Source organism: Pieris rapae, chromosome 1 (assembly GCF_905147795.1).
Source record: "Pieris rapae chromosome 1, ilPieRapa1.1, whole genome shotgun sequence".
Classification (NCBI taxonomy): domain Eukaryota; kingdom Metazoa; phylum Arthropoda; class Insecta; order Lepidoptera; family Pieridae; genus Pieris; species Pieris rapae.
This window is the reverse complement of record NC_059509.1, coordinates 5,623,552-5,649,002: the sequence shown is the minus strand read 5'-3', so window position 1 is coordinate 5,649,002 and position 25,451 is coordinate 5,623,552. Positions and strand designations below refer to the sequence as shown.

At 31.2% G+C, this 25,451-nt stretch overlaps 5 protein-coding genes across 12 annotated transcripts in view; 2 read left to right on the top strand and 3 right to left on the bottom strand.

Moving 5' to 3' along the window:
- Positions 1-2,467: 2,467 nt before the first annotated feature.
- Positions 2,468-4,133, top strand: LOC111003271 (FUN14 domain-containing protein 1). The gene is made up of 3 exons (XM_022273690.2): positions 2,468-2,743; positions 2,816-3,011; positions 3,844-4,133. The coding sequence occupies exons 1-3, from the start codon at positions 2,601-2,603 to the stop codon at positions 4,024-4,026; spliced, it is 522 nt and encodes a 173-aa protein (XP_022129382.1). The 5' UTR covers positions 2,468-2,600; the 3' UTR covers positions 4,027-4,133.
- Positions 4,134-4,203: 70 nt separating this feature from the next.
- Positions 4,204-6,408, bottom strand: LOC111003270. 3 transcript variants are annotated; one of them, XR_002600577.2, is made up of 5 exons: positions 6,047-6,408; positions 5,790-5,971; positions 5,155-5,256; positions 4,528-4,620; positions 4,204-4,428 (listed from the first exon to the last, which is right to left on the bottom strand). XR_002600577.2 is itself a non-coding variant. In XM_022273688.2 (5 exons), the coding sequence occupies exons 1-5, from the start codon at positions 6,234-6,236 to the stop codon at positions 4,224-4,226; spliced, it is 687 nt and encodes a 228-aa protein (XP_022129380.2). In that variant the 5' UTR covers positions 6,237-6,408; the 3' UTR covers positions 4,204-4,223. The 3 variants fall into 3 exon arrangements, 1 of the variants encoding a protein (XP_022129380.2); XR_006750366.1 differs by having other exon boundaries at positions 5,776-5,971; positions 6,132-6,408; XM_022273688.2 differs by having other exon boundaries at positions 6,132-6,408.
- A 707-nt stretch (positions 6,409-7,115) lies between these two features.
- On the top strand, positions 7,116-9,069 carry LOC111003268 (nuclear speckle splicing regulatory protein 1). Its single transcript, XM_022273687.2, has 5 exons — positions 7,116-7,318; positions 7,406-7,547; positions 7,703-7,900; positions 7,973-8,138; positions 8,326-9,069. The coding sequence occupies exons 1-5, from the start codon at positions 7,305-7,307 to the stop codon at positions 8,871-8,873; spliced, it is 1,068 nt and encodes a 355-aa protein (XP_022129379.2). The 5' UTR covers positions 7,116-7,304; the 3' UTR covers positions 8,874-9,069.
- LOC111001199 (negative elongation factor D) lies at positions 8,899-15,135 on the bottom strand. 4 transcript variants are annotated; one of them, XM_045634696.1, is made up of 13 exons: positions 15,025-15,135; positions 14,812-14,897; positions 14,393-14,618; positions 14,064-14,173; positions 13,663-13,770; positions 13,333-13,482; positions 13,045-13,175; positions 11,912-12,099; positions 11,494-11,734; positions 11,173-11,383; positions 10,046-10,186; positions 9,104-9,233; positions 8,899-9,027 (listed from the first exon to the last, which is right to left on the bottom strand). In XM_045634696.1, exons 2-13 carry the CDS (start codon positions 14,866-14,868, stop codon positions 9,005-9,007), a joined length of 1,716 nt encoding a protein of 571 aa, XP_045490652.1. In that variant the 5' UTR covers positions 14,869-14,897; positions 15,025-15,135; the 3' UTR covers positions 8,899-9,004. The 4 variants fall into 4 exon arrangements, with proteins under 4 accessions (XP_045490652.1, XP_045490660.1, XP_045490651.1 ...); XM_045634704.1 differs by having other exon boundaries at positions 14,981-15,108; XM_045634695.1 differs by having other exon boundaries at positions 15,019-15,108.
- An 871-nt stretch (positions 15,136-16,006) lies between these two features.
- Positions 16,007-25,451, bottom strand: part of LOC111001203 (potassium voltage-gated channel subfamily KQT member 1) — a 35,595-nt gene continuing 26,150 nt past the window's right edge. For 2 of the 3 annotated variants that reach the window (XM_022270980.2, XM_022270979.2), the window contains 6 exons: positions 24,675-24,745; positions 22,804-22,931; positions 21,307-21,403; positions 20,746-21,041; positions 20,070-20,176; positions 16,007-19,064 (listed from right to left, as the gene is read on the bottom strand). In XM_022270980.2, the coding sequence (XP_022126672.2) occupies positions 18,817-19,064; positions 20,070-20,176; positions 20,746-21,041; positions 21,307-21,403; positions 22,804-22,931; positions 24,675-24,745 (947 nt within the window). In that variant the 3' untranslated portion in view covers positions 16,007-18,816. The remainder of the gene's footprint in view (positions 19,065-20,069; positions 20,177-20,745; positions 21,042-21,306; positions 21,404-22,803; positions 22,932-24,674; positions 24,746-25,451) is intronic. The other variant, XM_045628890.1, reaches the window with a different exon arrangement.

Sequence of the window (25,451 nt, the reverse complement as noted above, 5' to 3'; positions counted from 1 at the left end):
GTTGGTGAGCCAGTGTTAAGTAAACATAAATTATGTAAATCTAATATTTCAACTAAACGTACACCATTGGAGTCAGTGGTGCCACAACCAAACATTTGGTGATGACAGTTAAAGTCACCTAATAGAAGGAATGGACGACCAAGTGAATTGAGAAAATTATTAACACTATTGAGAATAACAAAAGAAGAACGAGCGAGATAAATGGAAATTATAGTAAAATTATCAATTTTGATGCCAACAATATTAATGGCATCATTAGAGATTAATGAAGAAAAATCGATTTCAGAAAAATTAATCGAGTTCTTGACAAGTATTGCTACGCCACCATGGCCATCAAATCTATCATCACGCAAGCAAGTATATCCAGGGATCCTAAATAGGTATCCTGGCTTCAACCATGTCTCAGATAATGCGATAACAACAGGAGAATGTTCGTTAATCAAGTATATTAAATCATGTTTCTTTGGAATAACACTCCTGCAATTCCACTGAATTATCTTGCAATCCATTATTTTTAATAACATTAATTGATTTTACTTTTTCATTAATAGAGGCAACGTGGGACGGTTTCAGTAAGTTTGAATTTATTAAAGTACTTAATAATACCAGTATCATTTCTAACAAATCTGATTTTTCTTCCTCTTTATTATTGTCAACCAGAGCACAGCCATTTTTAGACTCTGGAAATTGAAAGTCTTTAAGAATATTTTTATGAGCGACACAATCATAACCATTCCGAGGTTTAGGAGGAGATCGAGGTTTTAAGAGTACTGTTTTTTTGTATGAGGTATTATTGGAACTATGACGAGACTTAATTGTGGAAGAATATGCGGGTTTTGGTACTTTTGGAGTTGTTGAATTTAATGCATCTGCGTATGAAGGTTTAATATAAGGAAAATATTTAGTGGCTTCGGCATAAGACATGCAGCTCTGAGCCATTTTTACTTTAATTTCTGTCTGTCTCACAAACTCTGGACATGCTTTATCTATTGCTGAATGTGACCCTTCGACTTCACACATTACACAGTATAGAGGATCTTCATGAGACCTGTCACATGCCGTACCGGCATGTTGACCTCCACACTTGTAACATATTGGAGTCTTGGATCGACATTGCATTTGGGTATGGCCGTAACGGCAACATTTATAACATTGGATGGTTGGATATATATATAAATCTACTGGAAGCGCATTATAACACATAAAAACCCTTTTTGGTAGAACTTGACCGTCAAATGTTATTACTACTGTTTCAGATGGTTTCCAAGAAACCGAGTCATTAGTTTTCACCTTACGGTTCAAACGTCTTATTTTTAGTATATTGCCGCAGCCTATAGGTACGGATATATTTTGTTGAACTTCCTCAACACTCCAATCAACAGGGACCCCGCGAACTAGCCCCATTCTTGTTACGCTGAAAGTCGGAATGAAGGCTTTTAACTTTTTTGCTGCCAAAAGATTACTGCTAAGAAAATTATTGGCGTCTTTATAATCGGAAAAACCTACTACGCACCTGTTTCTTCCTATACGCTTTACACTTCCCGGAATAATATTATCAAACTTATTCAATTTTAAGAAATTCCCAAAAGTTATAGGATGGAGAACGGTCCCGTCGTCAGGTGAACTTTGTATACGTTGAACATGTATTAAATAAGGGGAAACATCAGTAGGAACATATTCATTACGGCCAATCATATTGAATTCTGTATTTATTACTGTAGGTTTCGTGTTATTTGAATTTTCCTTGTAAGTTATTGATGTTGATAATGTTGATGGTTGAGAGGATGAATTATATGAAATATTATTATTTTGCGAGTGTAGAGATAACGTGGATTGAGATATAGGTTTAGGAGTAACCTTTTTTTTTAATATTGAATCATCTTCCACATTGCATAATCTCTCGCACTGACAGTAATCACCGCTTAAACCACCACCTTTCTTTTTCTTTATTTTTGTACACTGCCGACAAAGGCGCAAATAACGTGTTCGTTTACGACTTCCTTCACCTGTCTGAGATGATAACGAACAATCCGTATCAATTTTATCAATTTCATCTTGCGAATAAATAGATACATTAGATCCCACAGGGAGATTCAGGCCAACATGGCCATCATCCCCCCGACCTAAATCGGGGGGCTCGTTCATACAATATTTACAAAAATTACAAAACTTACCAACTACACGGTGACACTATACACAAATATAATATAAAGATTACATATAATACAAAAATTAAAACTACCAGCTTATCCTCTGCGTTTTAACTATTAAAATTAAATTAAATTTACACCACCGTGAAAAATACGTCTACCATAAACGAAGTTTCCCGCGCTTTTTTTCTAAAATCTTGTATTCACAGTTCTCAGTAAATACTGATTATTTATCTCTGGCATGCGGTAAAATAATATAGAGGCGACCGGACTGGCAGCGCTGTCAAACGTCAGTCACAAGTCACAACTCACAACTCAGGCCACAGCAGTCAGAAATCAGAATACAGAGTAAGTGGACATTTCACATTAGTGTAACTTGTATAGTGACTGGTCGTGTAAGAATCGCCTTTCATTTAATATATACCTTTAGCCGTATTTATTATATGAAAAATGGCTAAACCCAAAATTGAGGATACTTCGGAAGAAGCCAAGAAAATTGTCGATGATGCAAAAAATTTCATCGAAAAGGCTATTACCGACATTGGAAAAACATCTGCAACAAAGCAGCTAATTTTAGGAACTGCGTCAGGGTGGTAAGACATATCATTGATTAGTCATTGAATCAACACTTAATCTCCACAAATGTAAATTTGTGATGTTTGCAGGATAACAGGGTTTATTTCTATGAAAATAGGAAAGTTAGCTGCTGTTGGTCTTGGAGGTGGCGTAATCCTATTGCACATTGCTAGTCAAAAGGGCTATGTTGACATTAACTGGGATAAAATAAACAAGAAAGTTGACAAAATTACAGATAAAATTGAAAAAGAGGCTACAGGAAAATCACCAGATTGGTTTGAAAAAGTCAGTACTGATTTAAAATTTAAATGCTTGACTGCATCTTAAAAAAAATTATAATTTGGTAAGAACACAAATCCTTTTTGTTACAGGTATTTTTATTTGTCAAAGCTAACTCATATTATTCAGCAGGCTTTGCAGGAGGATTCTTTTTCGGAATTGCATCTTCATGATTTTTTGGTTTAGTTAATGTGAGTTAAGATATATTATATTTGGATGCAGTCAAGCATTAATTTTTTGTTATCTATTGTAGATGTACTGTTCCACATTTATAAAATATATTGGTCTTATTTAACCTTAACTCTGAGCTGTCTCTTTTTACCATAGCATAGCATGTATAAATGTTTAATTTAGTAAATAAAAATATAACAATTTTATTTTTTTATGTAACAGAAGGCAAACATGCTGGAGGCTTACTTGATATTGCCTTGACAGTGTCCACAAGCGGCAATATTATAAGTAATATAAATTAATAATAATACCACCGCCTGTGGACACTCTTTAGAATTGTTACACTCTTCTCCTGAAATGCCCTAAGTCAAGTTAGTTCAGAAATAAGGGTGGTTGCACATAGTGGTCTTGTGTGGCACAGAAACTCTTAGTTGTGGAACCTCAGGTGATGTCAGAGTCCCCATTATTCATGCGTTGAAGGTTTTAAGGTCAGATCATGCTCTGTTAATGCTCTGATAAGTGAGAAAGTTGGAAATTCAGTCCCATAATTTCTTGGGGAGCACATAGGCTGGAATTAAAGTATACAATGAAATTCTTGTATAAATTTATTTAATCATGCTCTATTGTATTTTGCTCATTGCTAGGAATATATTAATTTAAATTTCAGGTTGAACGATTTGTTGATCGAAAGATGGATAAAGCTGAAGAACTATTAAAAAAAAGAGAGAAAAAGGCTAAAAACTGGTACAACAATTTTGTTGGTGATGACCAATATCGAGCTACTGAGTCCCATGTCTTTTTAGCTTCATTTGCAGCTGGAATGGCCATAGGCCTACTTTGTGGTTCTTAAAAATTATTTTATTCATAAAAATGTACATCTTAGAATTATAGGCTATTATTAGTCATAAGACCCTTCTCATTATTGTAATAAATATGATGTGTGTTTATATTATGTAACAAGTATTATTTTATTTATTACCAGTATAATATTGTTTATATTTAGTGGTTTTAATTTAATAAATAGTAGTCATAACTAAAAACATTTTATTAAACATCAGTCACATTCTTATAATGATTAAAAAGTTCAATAGGGGTTAGAGTTTCTAAGAAGCTTGTGTAAGATTGAATATAATTTCTTCTTATTCTTGTGGCAGCTCTTTCATATTGACCTTTTACCCCTCTTGAAAGTGCATCCCATGGTATTATATTTTCAGAACTTTTATTTAGTAGATTATAAAAGTCTTTATTTGTCCTTAAATAAAAACAATACTCTAAATGTGATGATTTAAAAACTTCTTAAGTATATTAATAGTATAGTAGAATATTATTAAAAATTCAAAAGGCTAAATACCTAAAGGCAGGTGGAGTTGGTTCAAGCATCAAAGCTGGAAGTTGTTGAATTAAGCCATTTTCTTGCTTTTCAGGCTCATAAATAGGTGGTTGTCTAAAATCAAAATCTAGCTTATTAATAAAACAGAAGTTTTCATGAAGGAGTTCACTTACTTATTCATATAAATCACTACATAGTGTAAAACAAAGTCGCTATCTCTATGTCTATAGTCCCTATGTCCCTTTGTATGCTTAAATATTTGAAACTACGCAACGGATTTTGATGCGGTTTTTTTAATAGATAGAGTGATTCAAGAGGAAGGTTTATATGTATAATAACATCCATTAAATAGTGGAGAAGTACTGTTATTTTTGAGGTTTCTAATGTGATGTCGTAAATAATTACATTTTTTCCGCTTACATTGCAAAGGAGGCTGAACACTACGAGTTTTATCAAAATATGTACTAAGTATTGTACACATTGAAAAGGTCTACAGAAGAGTCCGTGATGGTATATCTCTTATGGATAACCCACATTTTTATATACAACATTTACAGATTTTCTGTAGTGTATTTAGTATCAGCATTGCACCCGTGCGAAGCGGGTCGCTAGTTTTATATATAAGTGACATTTTTAACTAATACTTACAAAGAATTTGATGTTATGCTTTTATTGCATTTGGTTAAATCTTCACACTCATTATCAATATATTTTGGAACATCCTCAATAGAGGAATTCAATAAATTTGATCTGCAAAATAATTTTCATTGAATTATGTATATTATATTAATTAAATAATTAAATCAACTAATAAGGTAAGTTGGCTAAAAAATAATATCTACTGCTACATAGTAGTCTCAAAGTAGTGCTCATGGTATACAGACCCTTCAGCTCTGAGTATTTTTCATCCTTTTATTATAAAATATTTGTAACCAGGGGCTTGTCTCAATATCTATTCTAATTAATTAAATGCTGTAGTATCATTGATACAAAATTAGAGGCGCAACATAACATAGCATAGTTGAATGCTTAGTTGATTCAATTTAAAATTACAATATCAATCAGTTAATTGCCTAAATATTAAGAATTACCTGTAGACACCTATAACTAACAAGTTATTTAAATTTGAAATTTTGATATATATGGTTAATTCATAGTGACCCAAATAAAATAATCATAATATATGAAGAAGCATTTACTTTTATTGATAATAAACACAAATGATTTCAAATGCCCATCTTGGAACCAATATTTGTATAGCATACTTACCAGGTTAAACTTACATTGAGTTATTTACCTCAGCCTGTCTCAATATTTTCTTCGAAACTGGTTCCACAGTTTTAAGCTTCTCTGCAAATTTTTTCTTTAACTTAAGTTGTTGACTTTGAAATCGTGTTGTTATTATTTGCTTTTTCTTTGAATTCAATTTTAACCAGGATATAGTAGCTTCCGTTATTAAGTTTTTCTGTATTTAAACAAAAACTAGTTGTAGTATTATTCAATTAAGACAAAAATAACAGTAGTACGAAGACAAATATACATAGTCTTAATAGTGCACTTCACCGTCCAGGTGCAGCACCTCCACGAGACGGACTACTACGGATAAAACACATATTTAAGCTTACTTTTCTAATTTTTCTGCCATGCTTTTCTTTACTTAATTTTTTCATGGTATATAAGTGTACATAATATTCTAAAACAGATTTCGGGTTTTTATTACCAAATGCCATTGTTATTGTATATTAATACTTCCTTTGAAAATTGTGGCTCAATTTTAGGCTATTTAATATTTTTATTCATTCAACTCCTATAATGCTATGTTGTTGTTTGTACCAAATTTTTTTTTCTCAATTTATCCCTAATGGGAAAGGCAAAGGACTTTAGTCCATACAGCCAGGTCTTATTTTGTTTGTACCTAAATTATTAAATATAATGTACTCTATGGACTCTATGGTTTGTATTGTCTCTTCTCATAGATGATACACATAACACAAAGTCTATAATTTTTCCGCATCCTTAGGAATTTGTTCTTGAAAATAACTGCCAGCGGCCAGTACCTTCCGCTTGATTAGTGGCGGTGTCGTGTCCACTTAAATGTTTTACTATTTTTCAATTCTTGTTCTAAGGTAGAGTGAGTTTTTAGTGGTTTTCACCATTAGATAATATGGTAAAAACCACTAAAATTAAATATGTTTGTCACGGTGAAGTATGTATATACTGGCGTACAAGTAGTTGCCGTGGTAACAAACTTGTTATAAGAAAAATATTGGGATGATTAAAAAATGTCTAACAGAAAAGAATTGTATTTCCTTAATATAAATAAAACCTTTAAAAACTGATCTATCTCTTTTATCGGCACGTTAAAACTTTAGTCACAGCCGTGTTAGGTAATTGTATCTTAGAAAGAAAGAGAAAAAAAATTATTTAAGCATGTTTACGGGTATTATGACCAGAAAACATGGTGTAATGTTTACAAGGAGGCTTAATCTGTACGAAATTTTCAATTTTAGTTTTCGACCTTCTTTATACACCGTTAAGCCGTCTTGTCTAGACCCCCTGATAAGGCATCTTGACATAAGTTTTATGCCTAATACAGATAGACATTGTACTCTGTGATACCACCATAGATGTGGTGGTCCGTGGTGTCAAATATTTGATCAGTTTTTCAGTTATCTCTAGAATCTATTCTACTTAATAATTTATTTCAGTGTGTTTAACTTTGATCTCTTAGGAGCTGGAGTCTGGAGCAACAAAATATATGTACTTAAATCATTTGAGTAATATCACCGAATTTCATAATGTCTAACAAAAAGTGAGAATTTTAATTTCATAATATTCAAGAACCCGTAATATTTGCGGGTTCAAATTGACATTGTAATTTTTATTTTGTTTATTATAGGTATGGCCTAATTATTCCTGAGAAATCACATCTGCCAACATTCCAGGCATCACGTAATGTTTTTGGGGATGATTCTGACTCGGAAGATGAATTTAAGAAAAAACATGTTCTATTGAAATCAAGTGATGCTTCTATAAGACAGGTATTCTGATTTTTTGAACTGTTTCTTCAACTGATGATGTTAATTAATTTGAAGGCAAGAGAAGTTGATTTGATGCATCATATTTTAACCAATACTGTAGAAATACCTTTTTATTAATTTAAAACATAACTTAAATATATGGATATAAATTTCAGGGCAAAATTGAACAAAAAAAGGCTATACTAGAAGATCCAACTGTTTACCAATATGATGAGATTTATGATTCTATGGTGATACAAAAGGAAAATAAAGCAATTAAAAGTAAAGAGAACAAAAATCCTAAATATATAGAAAATCTGTTAAAAACTGCCAATAAAAGGAAAATAGAAAATGAGCGGAGGATTGAGAGACAGGTAAGGGATTACCTGTTTGATAATGTCTAAATTGCATTGAGCATTAAATAATCATAATTATTTATCTTTAAGATACAAAAAGAGAGAGAACAGGAAGGTGAAGAATTTGCTGATAAAGAAGTTTTTGTCACATCAGCATATAAAAAAAAGTTAGAAGAACTGCGATTAGAAGAAGAAAAAGAAAAACGGGAAGAATATTTAGAAAAAATAGGAGATGTTACTCAACAACAAGATTTGGGTAAGTTTTATTATTCATAATTTACAAATACAACTCTGTAGTCTCACATATACATTGATTCAATTAATTATATAATTACCAAATCAATCATTTTGATTGTAGACACAAATATTTTTTCTGAAAATATAAATTTTCTCTATCTATTAAGTAAAGTTTTATATATTATCATAAATCTGTTCAAAAACAGGTGGATTTTATCGACATCTTTACGAGCAAAAGTTAGGTTTTGATAGACCTCAAAAAGATGATATTAATGAAAAACCTGAAGAAAAAAAACAGTCTAAACTTTATATAGATAAATTTCAAGGAAATAAATCTGATAGTTCACCAGTGTCTAAGAAAAGGAACTATAGAAAACAAAGAAAATCATCACATGATGCTAATATATCAGAGGATGAGATAGCAGATTCTGACAATGAAATAAATAAGAAAAAATCTAAACAGACTGAAGTGAATATTGATGCAGATTCAGACTTCTCAATAGATGAATCTAGTGATGATGAACAAAAGCCAAAGACTCCTAGTTCAAAAGCAACTGTTGAAAATAAATTAATAAAACCTGATGACAATCCAAATATTGAATCTAAAGGTGGAAAAGCTGAAAGCACAGTTGAAACAAAACTTGAAGAAGAAATTAAACATAAACTTGATATTTGGAAGAAGAGAACTGTTGGAGAAGTATTTGATCAGGCTTTAAAAAGGTATTATGAGAGGAAAGCAGCTAGAGGAAGTTAAGAAATGGGTCAAGAAAAAATTAGAATTTAAATCAAAAGTATAATAATTGTAAAACTAGTTAAACTATTATGTATTATGTATAGCTAATAAAATAAAATTTATTTCCTTCATTCATGATTAAATACTCCTGCTTAGTAATGTGCCTTGCAGTGAACTGTAACAATAAAACATATAGTACTTAATGATTTTTAATATATTATGCCATTATTCTATGACAAAAGTATACGCACCAATAAATTCTGAAACAGGATCATTTTCACCTTCAGCCCTCATTGTACCTGTAATTTCTTCATTTTCCACCATAGGTAATACTAATTGTACAAATTCAGGTGTAAATGGAGGAGCTATTGCATCCAATACCTGCAAAAAATGTATACTCATAAACTGCATCAAACTTCAGGATAAATTATTTTTTTTATTTTTTACATAAAATTATATAATTATGAAGAGACTGGCCCTTAATCTTACTCATATCAGATTTGCGTGTTTTTTTTAAATTGATTCTTATTGATTTTTTATTCTTTTGACAATTAAACCAGTCTACGGTTTCTAGAATCGTGAATCTCTGACTGGGGCAGACTAAACCTAGTCCAATTTAACCCCAAAAAGACACAAGCTTGCGCGTTTTCCGCTAAAAAAACACCCTTTGTCGCTACTCCTCTTTTCGAAAACACTTGCAACACGCAAGATGTTTTAATAACCCTAATCAAATCTATGTGGAACCGATTAGAATCCATAATAAGGGCATGTGGAGGTAATTCAACTTATTAAAACATAAAAAAACCCATAAAGCTTGTGTCTATTGTTAAAACCAATTTTCTTTAAATTTCTGTTTTTCTTCAAAAATGATTTAAGGTCCTTTCCAGTACACAATCTTAAACTTAAGGATATGACCCTACGCTGTTTTAAAGTTAACGAACCAATCTAACGTTTCAATTTTAATCTGTGTAGAAAGTTTGCATACTTGGTTAAAATATTTATTTCAAAGTATTTTTTTACTTTGCTTGCAGTTTATGAGTCCATCAGTGTATTTTTCTTAAATCATAAAACATTAGTACTTATTAAGATTTTGTTCAATTAAATTTACTGTAATATTTAAAAACCAAAAAACCTTATTTATCATGCTTATTTGTATGAACCCTGGGACTGTGATAGTTATAAAATATACTGACCTCTGTCAAAAAATACCTAATCAAAGATAAGTCGACATCTCCACGGCTTGTGCAGTTTTTAATATACAGTAAAACTGGAACAACACAGCCTCTACTTAACAAATTTACCATGCGGTCCAAAAGCATTTTCCGCAACTCCAACTGTGAAATAAAAGTTATTACTGAACTACATTGTTTTATAAGTATTGCTTTTCTATTGCTAGCGATTTGGTAATTGATTAATATGTTTGCTGATGTTACCTTTCTATAATTTACTAAATTTATGATGTCTATTGGAAATTTCTATGGTAATTCGTTGCTATGAAAAAGACAATAAAATTAATGTCTAGCAAAATTAAACAGGTACCCTAATTAACACATCTAAAATAGATACATTAATGTATGTTGTTACCAGCGATAAGTCGGATAGTCACTTAAGTGCCCAAAAGTTTTCTAACTAAAAGAAAGCACAGATACTCATCGATTCTTGTACCGGGGAATTAATTAATATCTCATTTACATTTTTTTTTTGCAATCTTCCCACTCCCTGTCGGCCCGGCAAAACTGCTTGTGTTCTATACATGTATTCTGTATACTCATGTAACTGTTTTTTCGGTCATGCGAAAAATGTTGAGGAATTCTTTGGGTTCATTTTATTTTTTTAAATACCTAATTGTTCTATCTAAGTTTCTCTCTTTTTGTCTTTGATGTAATACATATAACATATAGCAGACGCGGCCAAGCGTAGCTAAAGTAGTAGTAAACTATTCAAGGGAAATGCTAGGCGAACTTATGTGAAACATTGGTACATTTAACACAGCGCCATCTGTTAGGATTGTATCAAATAATAAACAAGTATTTACAATAAAATAATACTGCAGGTATAAATTACATCTCAATTAGCTATCTTATCTTTTAAGTTAGATCAAACTGCACATGGTGTGCAAATTTGATGGATATCGATTGGGTAGTTAAGGAGTCCATAGCGGACAAACAGCGTGACACGTAAATTATATATATTAAGATATGATATGAAAATCACGAAGCCCCTGTACGCAAACAGCGCTGGCTCGGGTGCCGGTGAGTGGATAAACGGCCAATATCAGCAACAAACAACCAAATAGCTTATATGTGCGCTAAACTAGTACCTGAACTAAAATTTCCAGATCTTCTTGTTTAGACTCAAACAGCTTTATTAATAGTTTTAACAGTCTGTGATGGAGTAATGGATGACAGGAAGCAACCTCGTCCAATAATGCTAAGTGCACAGGACAATGTTCGGTGCATAACTTGAAGTAAGATGGCTCTGTGACCACACATTCCACCCATACAAGCACTCCCATTCCCACAACTGGGAATCTGAAATCAGATAAATTTTAATATTGTAATATGACACCTAACAACTATTGTTATTACGAGGACAACATCAAATAAAAAATAATAATTTGTAATAACATAATATAATATACCTTATACAATGATAGAGTGAGGGTAATTCGGCAATCAATTCACTTGAACTCACGGAACTGCAACAGACTGCATGTATTTTCTCAATTGCTTGTAATGTTGGTTTTAATTCATCTTTAATCGGTTTTCCGGGGGTCACACCTTCACACACTGACGCCGAATAGGCCAGAAGGTATGTGTACTTTGACTTATGTTCAGGATTTAGTTTACTTCCCAGCTTATACAAGGAGTCCACAAGCAGTTCTAAAATAGTAATGATAAATAAAAAAAATAAAAATTTTTTTTTAAGCCAACCTCTATGTTCTATGTTGTTTGTGTTGTTTTTCACCTGACAAAGTATATGCAATCAACAAAATGATATCATCCATAATAGCTATGATAGTAGTATTTTTGTTACATTATCGTTTTGCATCCATTTACCTAAAAACTGTGGTATCCTCAGTAAATGTACGGGTGGTGGTTCCGGCTGGTTATATGCGCGAAACAGGACTGATATATCTGCAGGGTTTAGCGCTCCACGAGATAACATGGCTGCCAGCGCTGTGCGAGCACCGCGCCATGACTCTCCCGCTGTCAACGCTAGCGTTATCGGCGTAACATCATGACCACTGTTAAATATTAAAATGTTTTCTATACTAATATTATAAAGAGGAAAGGTTTGATTTTTTGTTTGTTTGTATGAATTGAATAGGCTCCGAAACTACTTGGCAGATTTGAAAAATTCTTTCACTGTTGGAAAGCTACATCATTCCTGAGTGACATAGGCTATATTTGATTTTCAAAAAAAATAGGCATCCTTACTAAAATTACGATAACATTAACATTTGTTTATTATTTGATACAATTCTAACAGATGGCGCTGAGTTAAAGGTAGTTTAGTTTAGGTCCGTGTCGTGGTACCAACGTTTCACATAAGTTCTCCTACGGTTTCCCTTGATTAATTTACTACTATGTAATATAACAAAAACCTTAGCCACAGCAACGCTTGGCCGAGTCTGCTAGTATTTTATAAAAATGTATTTTGTGGAGTGTAGAATGTTGTATTTAACTAATGTTTTTTTGCTAAAGTATTTATATTATGGTATGTTTGTAGAAATTAGAAATAGTTAGGAATGCAAGTGTTGTGCAAAAGAAGATAATGTAGGTAAAGTAATATGAGAGAGCAAGTGGATATAGTTCATTAAAGAATATGAATGAGTTGGATATGTAGGCCAAGTGTGAATGGTGGGATTGAGGTTGGTAGACCTCTTAATTATTGAAGAGAAAGGTACAGTATGTTATTGAAAATGGTCTATATAGCTCCACTGATGAATAAGCATGCATGTTGAATATAATAAGAGTAAAAAAGATATAAGATATGCAAGGTTAATAGCCAGTGGAAGTTTTTAAATTTGAAAAAAAAAAACAGAAATAACTTTACACTGTCACCTGTGGGGTGTGATTGTCACACATTCTATCTATGTCTAACCTACATAAATGTCTATATTCTTCTTATGATGAACTAAGCAATGCTTGCTTATTATGGAACAAGACAAGATGTCTTAAAATTTTACCTTTGTTGTGCACATTTTGTAATTTCTTGACTAAGTCTCTTCATAATGGATCCTCCCCTCTGTTCTTGAGATAAAATGTGAACAATGACTTGGCTGTATACATAAGTGTGAGCACCATGACAAACCATTTTCTGAAATGATTTAATTAAGAATAAAATCCTTTAATTGTAAATCTTCTTAAAATTTTATAATTGTACATAAATATTCATGTATATGATATACGCAACCATTTTATTGATTTCATATAATAAGTAAAATAATAAAAATTGGTTTCATTCAATTACTTACAGCACACTCATTAACACTATTTTGCCAATCATCTGAACTCTGTAAAAAGCCAACTATAGCTGATTTTAAAACTCGTGAAAATACTTCAATTTGTTGAGCAGCAGTTGAAATGCTGGTTATTTCCCCTTGAAAACCTGCATCCGATATAAGCTGAAAATGTGTTAAACTTTTGAATACAAAGTGATATAAGAAGATTTGTATTTATTATTTTGTACAATTTACACTTGAATATTTAAATAGAAGTCAGTATGTTCTTTATCTTGCTTTATTCTTATATTGTCAATACAATAAAGAAAACAATTATATATGAAATTAATTGCATAAATGTACCTTTATAGTGAAATTCAACATAAGACAATCTGGATAATCTTCTGCTAATCTGTAAATTAGGGACCTCCATGTTGGATGTTCAATCATTTCTGTAAGCCATGCAGGGGTCTAAAAGATTGATTATTGTTTAAAATCAATAAAAAAAAATTATATTGCAAAGTAACACACACTTTTAGTGTCTATATAACAAGATAATAATTTAATGATCACAATTTTATTAAATTGATTGCTTTAAATATTTTAAAACTATCAACCAATAGAGAGTATACATTTAAAATATTGTATATGGACTTTTTATAATTCTATAAATTAAATGAGAGTCCAATAATAATTTAAACTGAAAATTTTAGTATTTATTTATTTTTATTTAGTTAACCAGTCTGTTTTAATATGCTACTTACCTCTCCCTCTTCGGTAAATATTGTATCTGCCTTTTTGGGATCAAATGTTTTAATAATCATTTCTTTCAAATGATTTTCTACCATTGCTTGAACTTCAGTCACTTTAACTTCTGTAAGTAGAATATAGAGATATAAATATTGAAAAGAATAGTAGTAAATTTCCTTTGTCTTTTATCTATATAAAAAACTTAATAAATTGCTATCTCTGATATTCATATTGTACAAAGTAATGCAATGACATTTAACTTAATTGTTTAACTAAATCTTTGGTTAATTAAATTTACTTAATAGAAGAAGTTAAATTATATTATAATTGAATAGAAAATTACCAGCAAGAATCAGCCACTCTGCTAGTAAATTTGCCATCTGTGCAACAGCACTATAATTATTAGACAGTTGCTCTATCACTTGTTCAGGGTTTCCACCAGCTTGAAAATACCTCTTAAGTTGGCCAAATATACCAGGCTCCATTATGTAATCAGGTGTTTTAAATTTTTCAAGACACTCTTGCAGCACTTCTTCTGGGTTATCAATAACATCTTCACCATTGTCATCCTTAAAGTGTAATTAAATATATACATATATTTATGAACGTCACACACTCAAATTTAATTAAGGTACATCTCAATAGTATTAACCTGAATATATGTATTTAGTGGTTTTATGCTTAAAGCTAAGTTCAATAAGAAATGCTTAAAGTAAGAAAACTGTAATTAGTGTATCTTAAACATTCACATTTAATACATACGTCATACTGAGCGTTGGATGTTTCCCAGGACCGTTCATCTTCATATTGAGTGGGCATCCTAAATCAAACTTAGTTCACAGCTAGGGCTAGAAATAAAGCAACACATATTTATTTAGTGAAATACATAGTTCAATCTTAATTTTTTTTAAACTGTTTACTTAAAACTAACATTAAGGTATTATATTAGTAAAAAATCAAAACACGAACCCTTACTTTTAACAAATCTACTAATTTCTTTTAGATGTTTACTTAATTTTACTTTTAATTAATACATTATTTACAGTTTATACCACAGACCAAGTAGAAGTAAATACCGCTGGAATATTGACAAACTGTGAAACTGATATTTGACATATCTTAAAATCTTCTTTTTTTAAAATGTATCCACAGACTAAGAACACCATGTTATATATTAATAATAAACAGAATTTCTATCAAGGTTAGGACTTTTTAACTGTCATAAAGTTATAACTATTGCCATTATATATAAAATGAAGCTTAGGTCTACCTATTTGATTGTACAATGGCTGTGTTCATAAGAGTAGTTTGCTATATGGTTAGTTATAAGATTTAGGATTTAGATTATAAATATTCTAATTATTTTTATGTAGGATAATCGTTGGGGGAACTTTTATCGCAGTAACTGTTAAGACAGAAAAATAATTGGAAATAAATTAATAAATGTTTTAGCTTAGCAACATTCACATTATTCTCAGCTTTTCCCTTGTTCTATTTATTTATATTATAAATATATATGAAAACGTATTATACAGAATTCTGTTGTACGAATGTTGTTGAAAATAAATATGCGATGTAATTTAAAATTTAATTTCCTATATTGTACACTGCTGAACTAATTTTAGAAGTCGGATAGAAATACAGAAACGTGTACTTTAAAAAATTGTATACCCACCTAACTCTCACTCATATAATTTTATCTTTTATCGTTGATACTGGTATCATTATATTTCAAGAATCTAGTCTAGTTCTAGTATAAAACACTAATCGTGAAGACGGTCCAAAATAGTTTTTTTCAGTGACAGACACTTTATAAATGAAAAGTATACAAGTATCGTTTATTGAAAATTGAAATGAATAGAGTAGCCATTGGAATAAATGAAACCAAGGGATGGTAGTTCTTCAATTATAATTTATAATACTTACAATATCATTTTGACCATAATAATAAATAATTAACAAATCCAAATAATAACAATATTAAAGTGTAAATAAAATACTACTATATTCAGATTGTAACTTATTTTATTTGCGCTTTACATACTTACTACTCGTACGTAGGTACTTATGTAAAAGTAAGGTATATATTTATATATATAAAGGCAGAATTTATTATATATAAATTATGTACTTAGGACGACGATGTAAAAATTTTAAATACGGATCCAATTAAATTAAGATAGAGATGCCTGCGTAACGATGAAAGCAATAAAAATATTTGATGTAAAATCCTAACACTAAACTTTTTGAATTAAAAAGGCTTTTTTAAAGTGCTTAATTCTGGGCCTACTTTCTGCAAATTCAATTAAGTTTCAATCTATGCTTATAGATAAACTAGTATGCTATTAAAATATAAAATTATTCTTAAAATATCTACCCATATCTACCTACAGAAAAAATACATGTTACTATGACGAAATAAGGGCTAGAATGTGTTTGACAAAGTATTGGCTTAACTATTTATCTACTTATTTTTTTAACCTGAGTTACAATAGATGACAAATATACTATAGTAACAAAGAGGTATGACAATACTAGAGCTAATATTACTGTAATTGCTGTGTACAATACTATTTAGGCAGAGCTAGGTCCCAAAGTAGCACTTAGGTTTAAGGCAAAGGCCTTTAATATTATATTGGTTTCTTTTATAGCTTAACCTCTCCTTATGTAAGCGCATATTTTACTTATTACATAAGATATTACAACTCTACTCTTATGCATACTGAATGTCAGGCGATTTTACCCTGCTTTCTTAAGAAACATTTCCAAAACTGTAAAATTGGTTCGAATAGGAATCATTTAGTGAAAATAAATCATTAACACTCCTTGTTTTTAAATTCACAATAGTAAAAAAGATAATGTGAAGAACGTCGCTCGGAAATGTTGCTTGGAAGAAAAAACCAAAGTCACATTTTACGATTCATACTATAAAATTGAGGCAATTTATACAGACGGTGTATTAAATAATCTGCAATCGCAGATAATTGTGGCTCACTTTCAAGCCAATAACTACAGGGTTTGTTACAGAAGTGTAAATATGGTTATAATAGAAAGTTCGAGAGGAAATTTTGGTCCCACAAGGTGGTGCGACTGTTTACTAAGGTACTCTTGGTTTAAAGCCGGTCAATGTGATTTGTTTAAAAGCACTTAGATACAGCACTCGCCTATTCGTCAGAGTATATACGAGATTTCAGAGTGTTTATTAATTGCTAGTAAAAATATTGAACCACTAACGGGAATACAGGTGACAAAAAATTAGATAAAAAAAGTAGTTTCATAGGCAAGATTTACAGAGTACGCGACAAATTGTGTTATCGAATTTAGGCTCAAATAATACAAATTTTTATATTCGTCAAAATTCCTCACTTAAGAGATAGTTAGAACATAAAGTTTCATCTGAATCTTCCTCTTTATTCTCTTATAAATATATATTTAAGGTTACCAGATCTTATAAAATATCTTATAATATAAGAAAAAGGACGTATGTTATGTGCATTAATGCTCTACAAATGAAATTATTATTAACTATCACAGCTCAATAAATTATTAAATGCTTAAATTACTGTTTCGTTATAGGAAAGAGCTGCTATTTTATTTACTCATTGAAAACTATACAAATATTAACTACATAAATTATCTTTAAAGAATTAGTAACTTTATGCAAATTTTAATTTGTTCTAAATGATTAAGTTACTACCAATTTGTGCATAGGCAAATATTGTATATACACAATCTGCGCCATTTACTTCATGCGTCCCCGAGTATGGATCGTCACTTCAACAATCACACTTAGTTTCGTTGTTATAACTTTGTATATTTATATAATATTTTCAATTTATCAACGCATACATTCCACGCCTAAACAATTGTTTTACGTAACCTTCTTGTTTGAAAGTGGCAAGTGCCGATGAAGACGCAACCAATAAGTAAGTCTTTTATTCGACCAAAATTTAAGCAAATTAGCGGTACCAGCTTAATATAATAGTCAAATTAGCTTTAATTAAATGTAACAAATAAAATGTAATGTACTATAACATGTAAGAGACCGCTTATTCCGCTATAGGTACTTGGGTATGATGTTAACCTATGTTATAATATAAATAATTATCACGTAAGCTGCTGATAAGATTTAAATAATATGCACTTAACTATGTACAGTGCTATAGTAGGTAACGTTAGACCTTATATTTATTGTTTATTACATCACAATTAACTCAATATTTTATTGTAATGTTTCGTCGTTGCATGTTATCGTAATAAACGCACTTCGTACAGTCACGTATAGGCACCGAGGTAAAACTTAAAGGGGGCAATTGTCTTTTGGAAAAATAATTCTATGAAATACTGTTTGCATAAGTTTTAAGTACAGTAATATTTATTTAGCAATAATTATATCGACGATATTTGCAACCGGCGTTATATCAAAACATCAATTGTAGAGATCGCTCATTGTCGCGATTACTCTAATGTTACAATTAGGTATCACCTAACCACTAGTCTATGATAAAGTCTAATTAAGTCAAAACGCTCAATGATGACATTTTAATAAAATGACTACATTGCTATTAAATTGGTTAGGAATTTTATGTAAAAATTTGCGATAGCTTCAATATAATATCAGTATCGATCAAATCATCCCAGTAGGTCACGTCACTATAATGATTGTTAAATAATTATGAGATGAAAGTAATAAGTTTTAACCCAACGAAAATAGTATTTCATTTATATATGTATAGAGTTTGTGTTGATCACTATTATAAACATGTCTCATACATCGGGGCGCAATAGATGTAAGTCTACTGCTACGTCCCGCCTTTGTTGACGCAAAATACGGGGCTGATGAGGCGGAGGCACTGTATCTGCGAGTAGGGCCGTCTCCTCAGCGACAGAATCACCAGAGCCATAGCCCCGTTCATCCGGGCCTTCGCCCTCGCACCAGGAAGGCGAACCCGAACTATCAGACCGTGTCCCGCCAGCTTCCGTTTCAACCTCTACGGAACAACTCGCACATACTTCTGAAACATTTTATGAAATAATCCTACTGATAATTCATTCATCACATTTGTATTATTTTATTTATGTATATTATCTGTAAATTTCAGTTTTATATTAATAGATTATATAAATGTTGACCCGATCCTTTTTATATTAAAACGGAACAAGACTAATACACGACAAAGACATGAACAAAGCTCATAAAAATATATGATATAAAATACAAACAGTAAAACTTGATACTGATTTAAATTATTCAGTATTAAGAAAGGAACCTGAAACTACTTGACTAATCACAATCATGCTTAATTAAAATCTATAAAACATAAGTGAACCTAAACTTTTAAACGTCGATCATAAAACCAAAATCTAATTTACGAGAACTACACGTTAGAAAAGTTCGGCATCTAAATACAACACATCGTATTCATTCAAAGGAACGAGTGGGTATAGAATGAAACTATAACGCTTTCGCATTCCACATCGAAACGGCAAGGTCACTCACGCAGTCGCCGGCCCACTAGAGGGCTGGCCCACGACGTTGTCGGTCAGAGAGACGTCGACGACGAATAGTCTTCATAAGATGCTGCAATTTTTTAATATTCTCAAAGTTATACCTGGGGCAATGATAACGTTTCACGTATAAAAAACAAATACCAGACATTATTAGATACATTTTTCGTAATAATAACGTACGTAATTAACATTTAACGTTTTGAATTGAGCTTTAAAAACGCTTAATACCATTCACTCATATATTAAGTGTTGAAGCCCGTAAGCCTATTTGGGGCATGCACGCAAGTCGTTACCAGTGTTTAAACGTAAAACTTAAATACGCGTTTGGGCTGAGTCTCAAGAGTGTCATAGATTTGCATGCAACAAGCGGACGTACACGTGATGTATGACCTTGTAAAACGATAAATTCACGCTTTATAACGTGGCTTTTATGAAGATAGTAGTTATCTGTATGGAGATGGGTTAAGTACATTTCGTAAAATATAGGCAATCAAAATTAATGACATTACCAGAGCTATCTGTGATGAGCCTCGGGGGAGTATCTTCCCTGTCGGTTGGTACTACAATCACTACTTCGTCATCTCTTGGAGACTCGCCATTTCGACTTGATGATGTTCTGAAAGTGTATACTTTGGTGATTTGAAATGTCATAATATTAAAGATGCTGGGTGGATATCAATAAATTCTTAATTTCAGTGACCTATATATTAAACAGGATATTAAAGCTGTATTTCGCAAAGATGTATCCTGATTTTATGTACTAAACATGTTGTTTCTATAAATCTACAGAAATACAAACACGTCTATCTAGATAAAAGGAAAAATAGAGGACGAAGAAAAGCAAACATTATCCTTGTTTTTTATCTTTTTCCGTTGAATTATTGGACCAGAACGACAATGGTATATTAGTTCAACGTTAAGAGATAAATAAGTAGGTATTTCACGACTAATATGATTAATTTCATAATATGATTAATAGCAATTTTAATTTTGGTTGTAAGAAAGAACTTAACATAGCATCCCCAAAACATTAGAGTGTACTTTGTTACTTCTCTTGTGGGACCAAGCCAAGCCATTATTCGGAAATTTTTATGTGGCAACATTAATATGATAAATGAAAAATAATATGACTAAATTGTAGGTATTATACGTGTTTATACGTAGAGCATGTAATTAAAAACTTACTTTACTATAACTTTCTTGCGCATGAACCTAGCGCCTAAATCTGAGTATCCTCTATTCATTGGTCTTTTAAATGCTATAGGAGGAATAGAAGCATGCACTGGTTGTTCAAATGTTCGGCATAAAGGTGAATTTGGTTCTGAGTACTGTTTTTCCGTAATTGCTGGTCGGGTGTGGCCATCACCAGAAGCTCCTCCTTTGGCGTTACTGTTCGCTTCATTACATATTCTTCTCGCTACTCGTCTATCTTCTTCATACATCTCTAGTAAATGGTCTAGCTTATTTTCTATATCATCTACCTAAAAATAAAAAGGGGGTCTTAATAAGCCTAACATATATAAACCAGTGATACATTCATAAACAAACTAAAAGCCCCAAATTAGTTTTTATTCGTTTTTTTATAACTAAAATGTTTTTGACGTTTTAAATGCGTTTGTTATAAATAATATTAGTAATTAATATGCGTTTATATCCCTCACAAAAAGTTTAAATAATTCTTGACTATAATATTTATAAACAATTGTAACTCGTTTTAAGTAAAAAATTATAATACATATTACTCACTTGTCTTTCAATTTTAACAACTCTAGAAGCTAAGCTTATTTTAGACGCGTAGACATCTTTTGCCTTCGAACCTTGCTTGCCGAGAATTTGATCTAACCTAGATAAAAAATAAATTTTCATAATATTTTTTTAAAATGGTGCATTTTAATATTACACGTATATATTAATTAGTTCATGTTAGCTTCTAAATGTTTTCTTAGATACTGATTATCATAATAGTTGGCTGCTTGTCCTTAATGTTTGTTGTAGTTGATTTTTCATACCCAACAAATGAAAACGTACTAAGAATCAATAGATTATTTAGAAAACCTAGAAGTCAAAGAATGTATAAATGTATTAGCACACAATATTAGTAACATATTAAAAATAGACAGGCATTATTTACAGTTAACACTGCAAAGCATAATTATTATTTGAACATTCGCAAATGTGAAAACATTGGCTGATACATGTTCTATTCAGCAATCAAATTGTACCTATTCATAGCTGGATGTTTATTTTTGCTTACTAAAATAGTGATTTACGAACATTAACTCGAATATCAACTGTAACAGAGACAACATTGAAATAAGTTTTATAGTTAGATTAAATAATTATTAAATTATGTATATGTAGAAATATCCATACCGTATCGTGTTACATATGTTTGTAAATAAAAACTCTTTAACTTCACTGACGAAAGTTTACGTATCGAACTTAATGCCAACAGACGCAGCCATAAAATAATTATACATTTTTAACACAACAAATGGTATTGCATCCGATTCTTAAATATATGTGTGTGTATGGAAAGTAACGCACTAACATTAATTTATTTATAAAAACTTTATCACACCGTTACTGCATCGCCAGACATTTCTGTTAGATCTTCAAGATTGCCAAGGAAATTAAAATATTTAAGTTAGAATATTTTAGGTTTTACAAAAATATAACGTCATTTTAGACAAAACTGTTCTAATACAGCTTTGTTTTCACATTCACAGTTGAAAAATGAAGCTTCAAAACTTTTAATATACAATTAATAACAAATTCATGCATCAGACAAGCAATTTAGGTAATATGTGTAAATGTGCTAAAATAAAGTAAGAGTCTGTTTCACAATGTATGGATAAAGTACCAAATAGCTATGCAATATATACATAAATTATTCAGAAGATAAAGGTTTCGAATAAGAAACTTCGCGTTTCATGACGAATAGCGCTATCTGACAGTCGTGAAACGCAACAGTAGTGTTTATCCTACCAATAAGTAATAAATAGCTTATTTGGAACTTATCCGGACATTGTGAACAGACCCTAAGTCTATTAATAACAGTAGGTAAAAAATTCGTAAGATAAGTGAGGCCAATTTAACAATCGATTGTTTTAAAAGGAAAATATTGAACCTGTACAAGGCACATAAACGTGGATACTCGAAATGAGAACCAAGTAACGCAACGAGCTCAGAGCTTTTATATTTCCATATAATAATAATTCCACTGTTTCGGTTATTGCTCACCTGTACTGTAGGTTTTTGGTTCGGTTAAGGAGATCTGCGTGTCCTGAAGAATACTGTTCAATCACGTCTTTGACGTCGTATGGTTTCAATGCTTCTCTAAATCTCTTGCGTGCGACAAAATACTTGAGCTACACGAAAACAAAACATCTTCAGGACATATGCGTCACACACATTAAAGTAAACCCTTACCGTGCTAAGTCGTCCCTTGTTGTCTACATTAAATGTATCTTTATATGTTGTTCTATACATTCGTAGTGTTACAATGTTGTTTCAACTTGTCTCTGTAATTGTTTCGTACGGACGGAATCTAGGGTTAGTATGGATATACAAAGATTTATGTAAATAAAATAAATAAATGTAGCTGGTTAAGAATTCACTGGCTGGAGCGAAACAAAGGATGGATTGTAAGATTATAATAAATTTCTACGCTTAGTCATGCTTTTTTAGAGAAATGTATCAATTTATGTTTAAACTAGATAGAAGAAGAAAGGAAACAAGGAGAGGTAAATAATAGGTAACATACGGTAGAAATTTTCTATGTTTTGTTTCTAATGAGCAAACGGCACAAATACGAATCATTCAAAGTCACTGATCATCTCTAATGTAGATAATAATACCCCAAAAAGAAATTTACAAGATAATAAATGACCTTCAATGATATAATTTGTCGGAAAACGTATAAAATCGAGCATACGAGCAAACTACCTACTCTAGATTTATGTAAAAGTTTAAGACCTAACTACTTTATTAGGTGTAGAGCCCAAACCATAAGGAGTTTAAACTTTAAGTGAATTATTGTGCAGATGGAAATTTAGGGGATAAACTGATGAAAATCATCGCGTTGCATTCACACTAGTTAGTCAATGTCACCCTTTTGACCGAACATCAAATTGATATGTAGTCAACCGGGCCGAAATTGAGTTTACATTTTGTCTGTTGACTTAAACTCAATTGGTGCATATGCAATGCGTTGGTATCCTAAGAAATAATACCTATTCTGGACGTTTTTCACTCGGCTCAGCAGATCGACGTGGCCAGCGGAATATTGTTCAATAACGTCCTTTACGTCGTATGGTTTTAACGCTTCTTTAAATTTACGTCGGGCCACAAAATACTTCATCTGTTAAGATTTCATAAGACCCATAAATTTTGTTATGGTTTGAAAGCTCTAGTCTACAAATAAAAGAACTCGGCAAAGCGTTTGATCCAAGTTTCAGATGTTAGTAAAAAATGTTATTATGTAAAAGGGTAATCATGAAAACTTAATAGGTAAAACTAGACGTAACTTTTCAACTTCTTGAATATCTATAAAACATTTGATACGATCTACTGTAAGGCAGCGATAAAATTGAATCGGATACGAGGTCGGCAACGCGATGGGTGAAGTGAGAAGCGATTTTTAAAGTTATCATTTATTTAAGCACCTAAAAGGAACTTGGGAATTGGATAAGGCCGTAGGTTAAGCAGAAGTTTGGACACAGTAAACATAATTTAATAATTCAAGATGCTCCTTGATTAGGTTCTACGCTTTGTTCTTTCTTTCATTTCATTAATATTATATTTCTGAGTAAAGCTAATAAAATGCAATGTTTTACAAAAGGTTTATGTATGATTATGTATTGTATTTAAATAGAATATAAAATTGTTTTCGTTTTATTTAAGGAATGTAAGAATGTTGTATTAGTACTCGATATTGGGACACTAGAAGTGTGTGAGGCATGTGAAGTACGTCTATAAAAACCTTAATTATTTTTCATTATACTATATATTAATATTAAATTATCATATTGTTATTGAAAGCAGAATGTTATAAATATAAATTGAAAACGTACGTATATTTTTTTCTATGAAAATCTTAAGAAATATCTTACCTTTCTTATAAATCTAATTGCTGCTTTATGCCGCGGAGTTAGTGTAACACAGCGGGGCTCGTCCTCTTCGTCTGCGTAAAGCAATGTTAATCATTATAAATTATTATCATTTTATATTACCTACAGGCGACGTGCTTTGCGTTTACAACGTTAAAACCTACAAACTTCAATAGAAGATACATCCTTTTTCTTTTCATCTCCATTTCATTATGTACGTAGATATTAATTAAATTTCGAATGTTTCATTGAGTTTCATAACATATATAATTTTGTTTTTTAATATTTTTATTTTATTTATTTATAAATTGTATAAATAATCTTAAATAGTAGAAGTTGGTGTGGTGGAAACACAAACTGGACACAGTATATATAGCGATTATTATTAAACGCATTTACATTATGTCAGTACTTTTTGATAGCATATGTGTAACCTTCACCAATTTAAACGAAATTATACCATAATTTATTTAACGGTCATATTATATTAACGGATACCAAAGGCTATTAAAAATAGAACCACAACTCCTTTAAATCTAATATAATCTACAAAACATCGTACTGCTGTGCAGTTCAAAGTCTAGTCAACAGTCTCGCCCGAACATTGTTAGGAACTTTATGACACTTTCCACAGTGAACACAAACAACCCTTGGCTGCTACCAAAACTTCGTAACTGATGAACTACACCAACTCCTTACTCTTGTCAATAATCCGTTGATTATTATTGATCAATTTATAATAGACTATAAACAAACGTCAGGCCCTAAGGAAACAGGTTT

What these genes read in the sequence shown, in the direction of transcription:
- LOC111003271 (XM_022273690.2), top strand. Translation starts at nt 2,601, where the DNA reads ATGGCTAAACCCAAAATTGAGGATACTTCGGAAGAAGCCAAGAAAATT. An exon ending in TTAGGAACTGCGTCAGGGTG is followed by an intron (nt 2,744 to 2,815) that starts GTAAGACATATC and finishes TGATGTTTGCAG; the next exon opens with GATAACAGGGTTTATTTCTA. An exon ending in CACCAGATTGGTTTGAAAAA is followed by an intron (nt 3,012 to 3,843) that starts GTCAGTACTGAT and finishes TTTAAATTTCAG; the next exon opens with GTTGAACGATTTGTTGATCG.
- LOC111003270 (XM_022273688.2), bottom strand. Translation starts at nt 6,236, where the DNA reads ATGGCATTTGGTAATAAAAACCCGAAATCTGTTTTAGAATATTATGTA. An exon ending in ATGGCAGAAAAATTAGAAAA is followed by an intron (nt 5,972 to 6,131) that starts GTAAGCTTAAAT and finishes GTTTAAATACAG; the next exon opens with AAAAACTTAATAACGGAAGC. An exon ending in AGCATAACATCAAATTCTTT is followed by an intron (nt 4,621 to 5,154) that starts GTAAGTATTAGT and finishes TTTTGATTTTAG; the next exon opens with ACAACCACCTATTTATGAGC.
- LOC111003268 (XM_022273687.2), top strand. An exon ending in AGCGGAGGATTGAGAGACAG is followed by an intron (nt 7,901 to 7,972) that starts GTAAGGGATTAC and finishes TTTATCTTTAAG; the next exon opens with ATACAAAAAGAGAGAGAACA. An exon ending in TACTCAACAACAAGATTTGG is followed by an intron (nt 8,139 to 8,325) that starts GTAAGTTTTATT and finishes GTTCAAAAACAG; the next exon opens with GTGGATTTTATCGACATCTT.
- LOC111001199 (XM_045634696.1), bottom strand. Translation starts at nt 14,868, where the DNA reads ATGCCCACTCAATATGAAGATGAACGGTCCTGGGAAACATCCAACGCT. An exon ending in AGAGTGGCTGATTCTTGCTG is followed by an intron (nt 14,174 to 14,392) that starts GTAATTTTCTAT and finishes TTCTACTTACAG; the next exon opens with AAGTTAAAGTGACTGAAGTT. An exon ending in ACAAAATGTGCACAACAAAG is followed by an intron (nt 12,100 to 13,044) that starts GTAAAATTTTAA and finishes AATATTTAACAG; the next exon opens with TGGTCATGATGTTACGCCGA.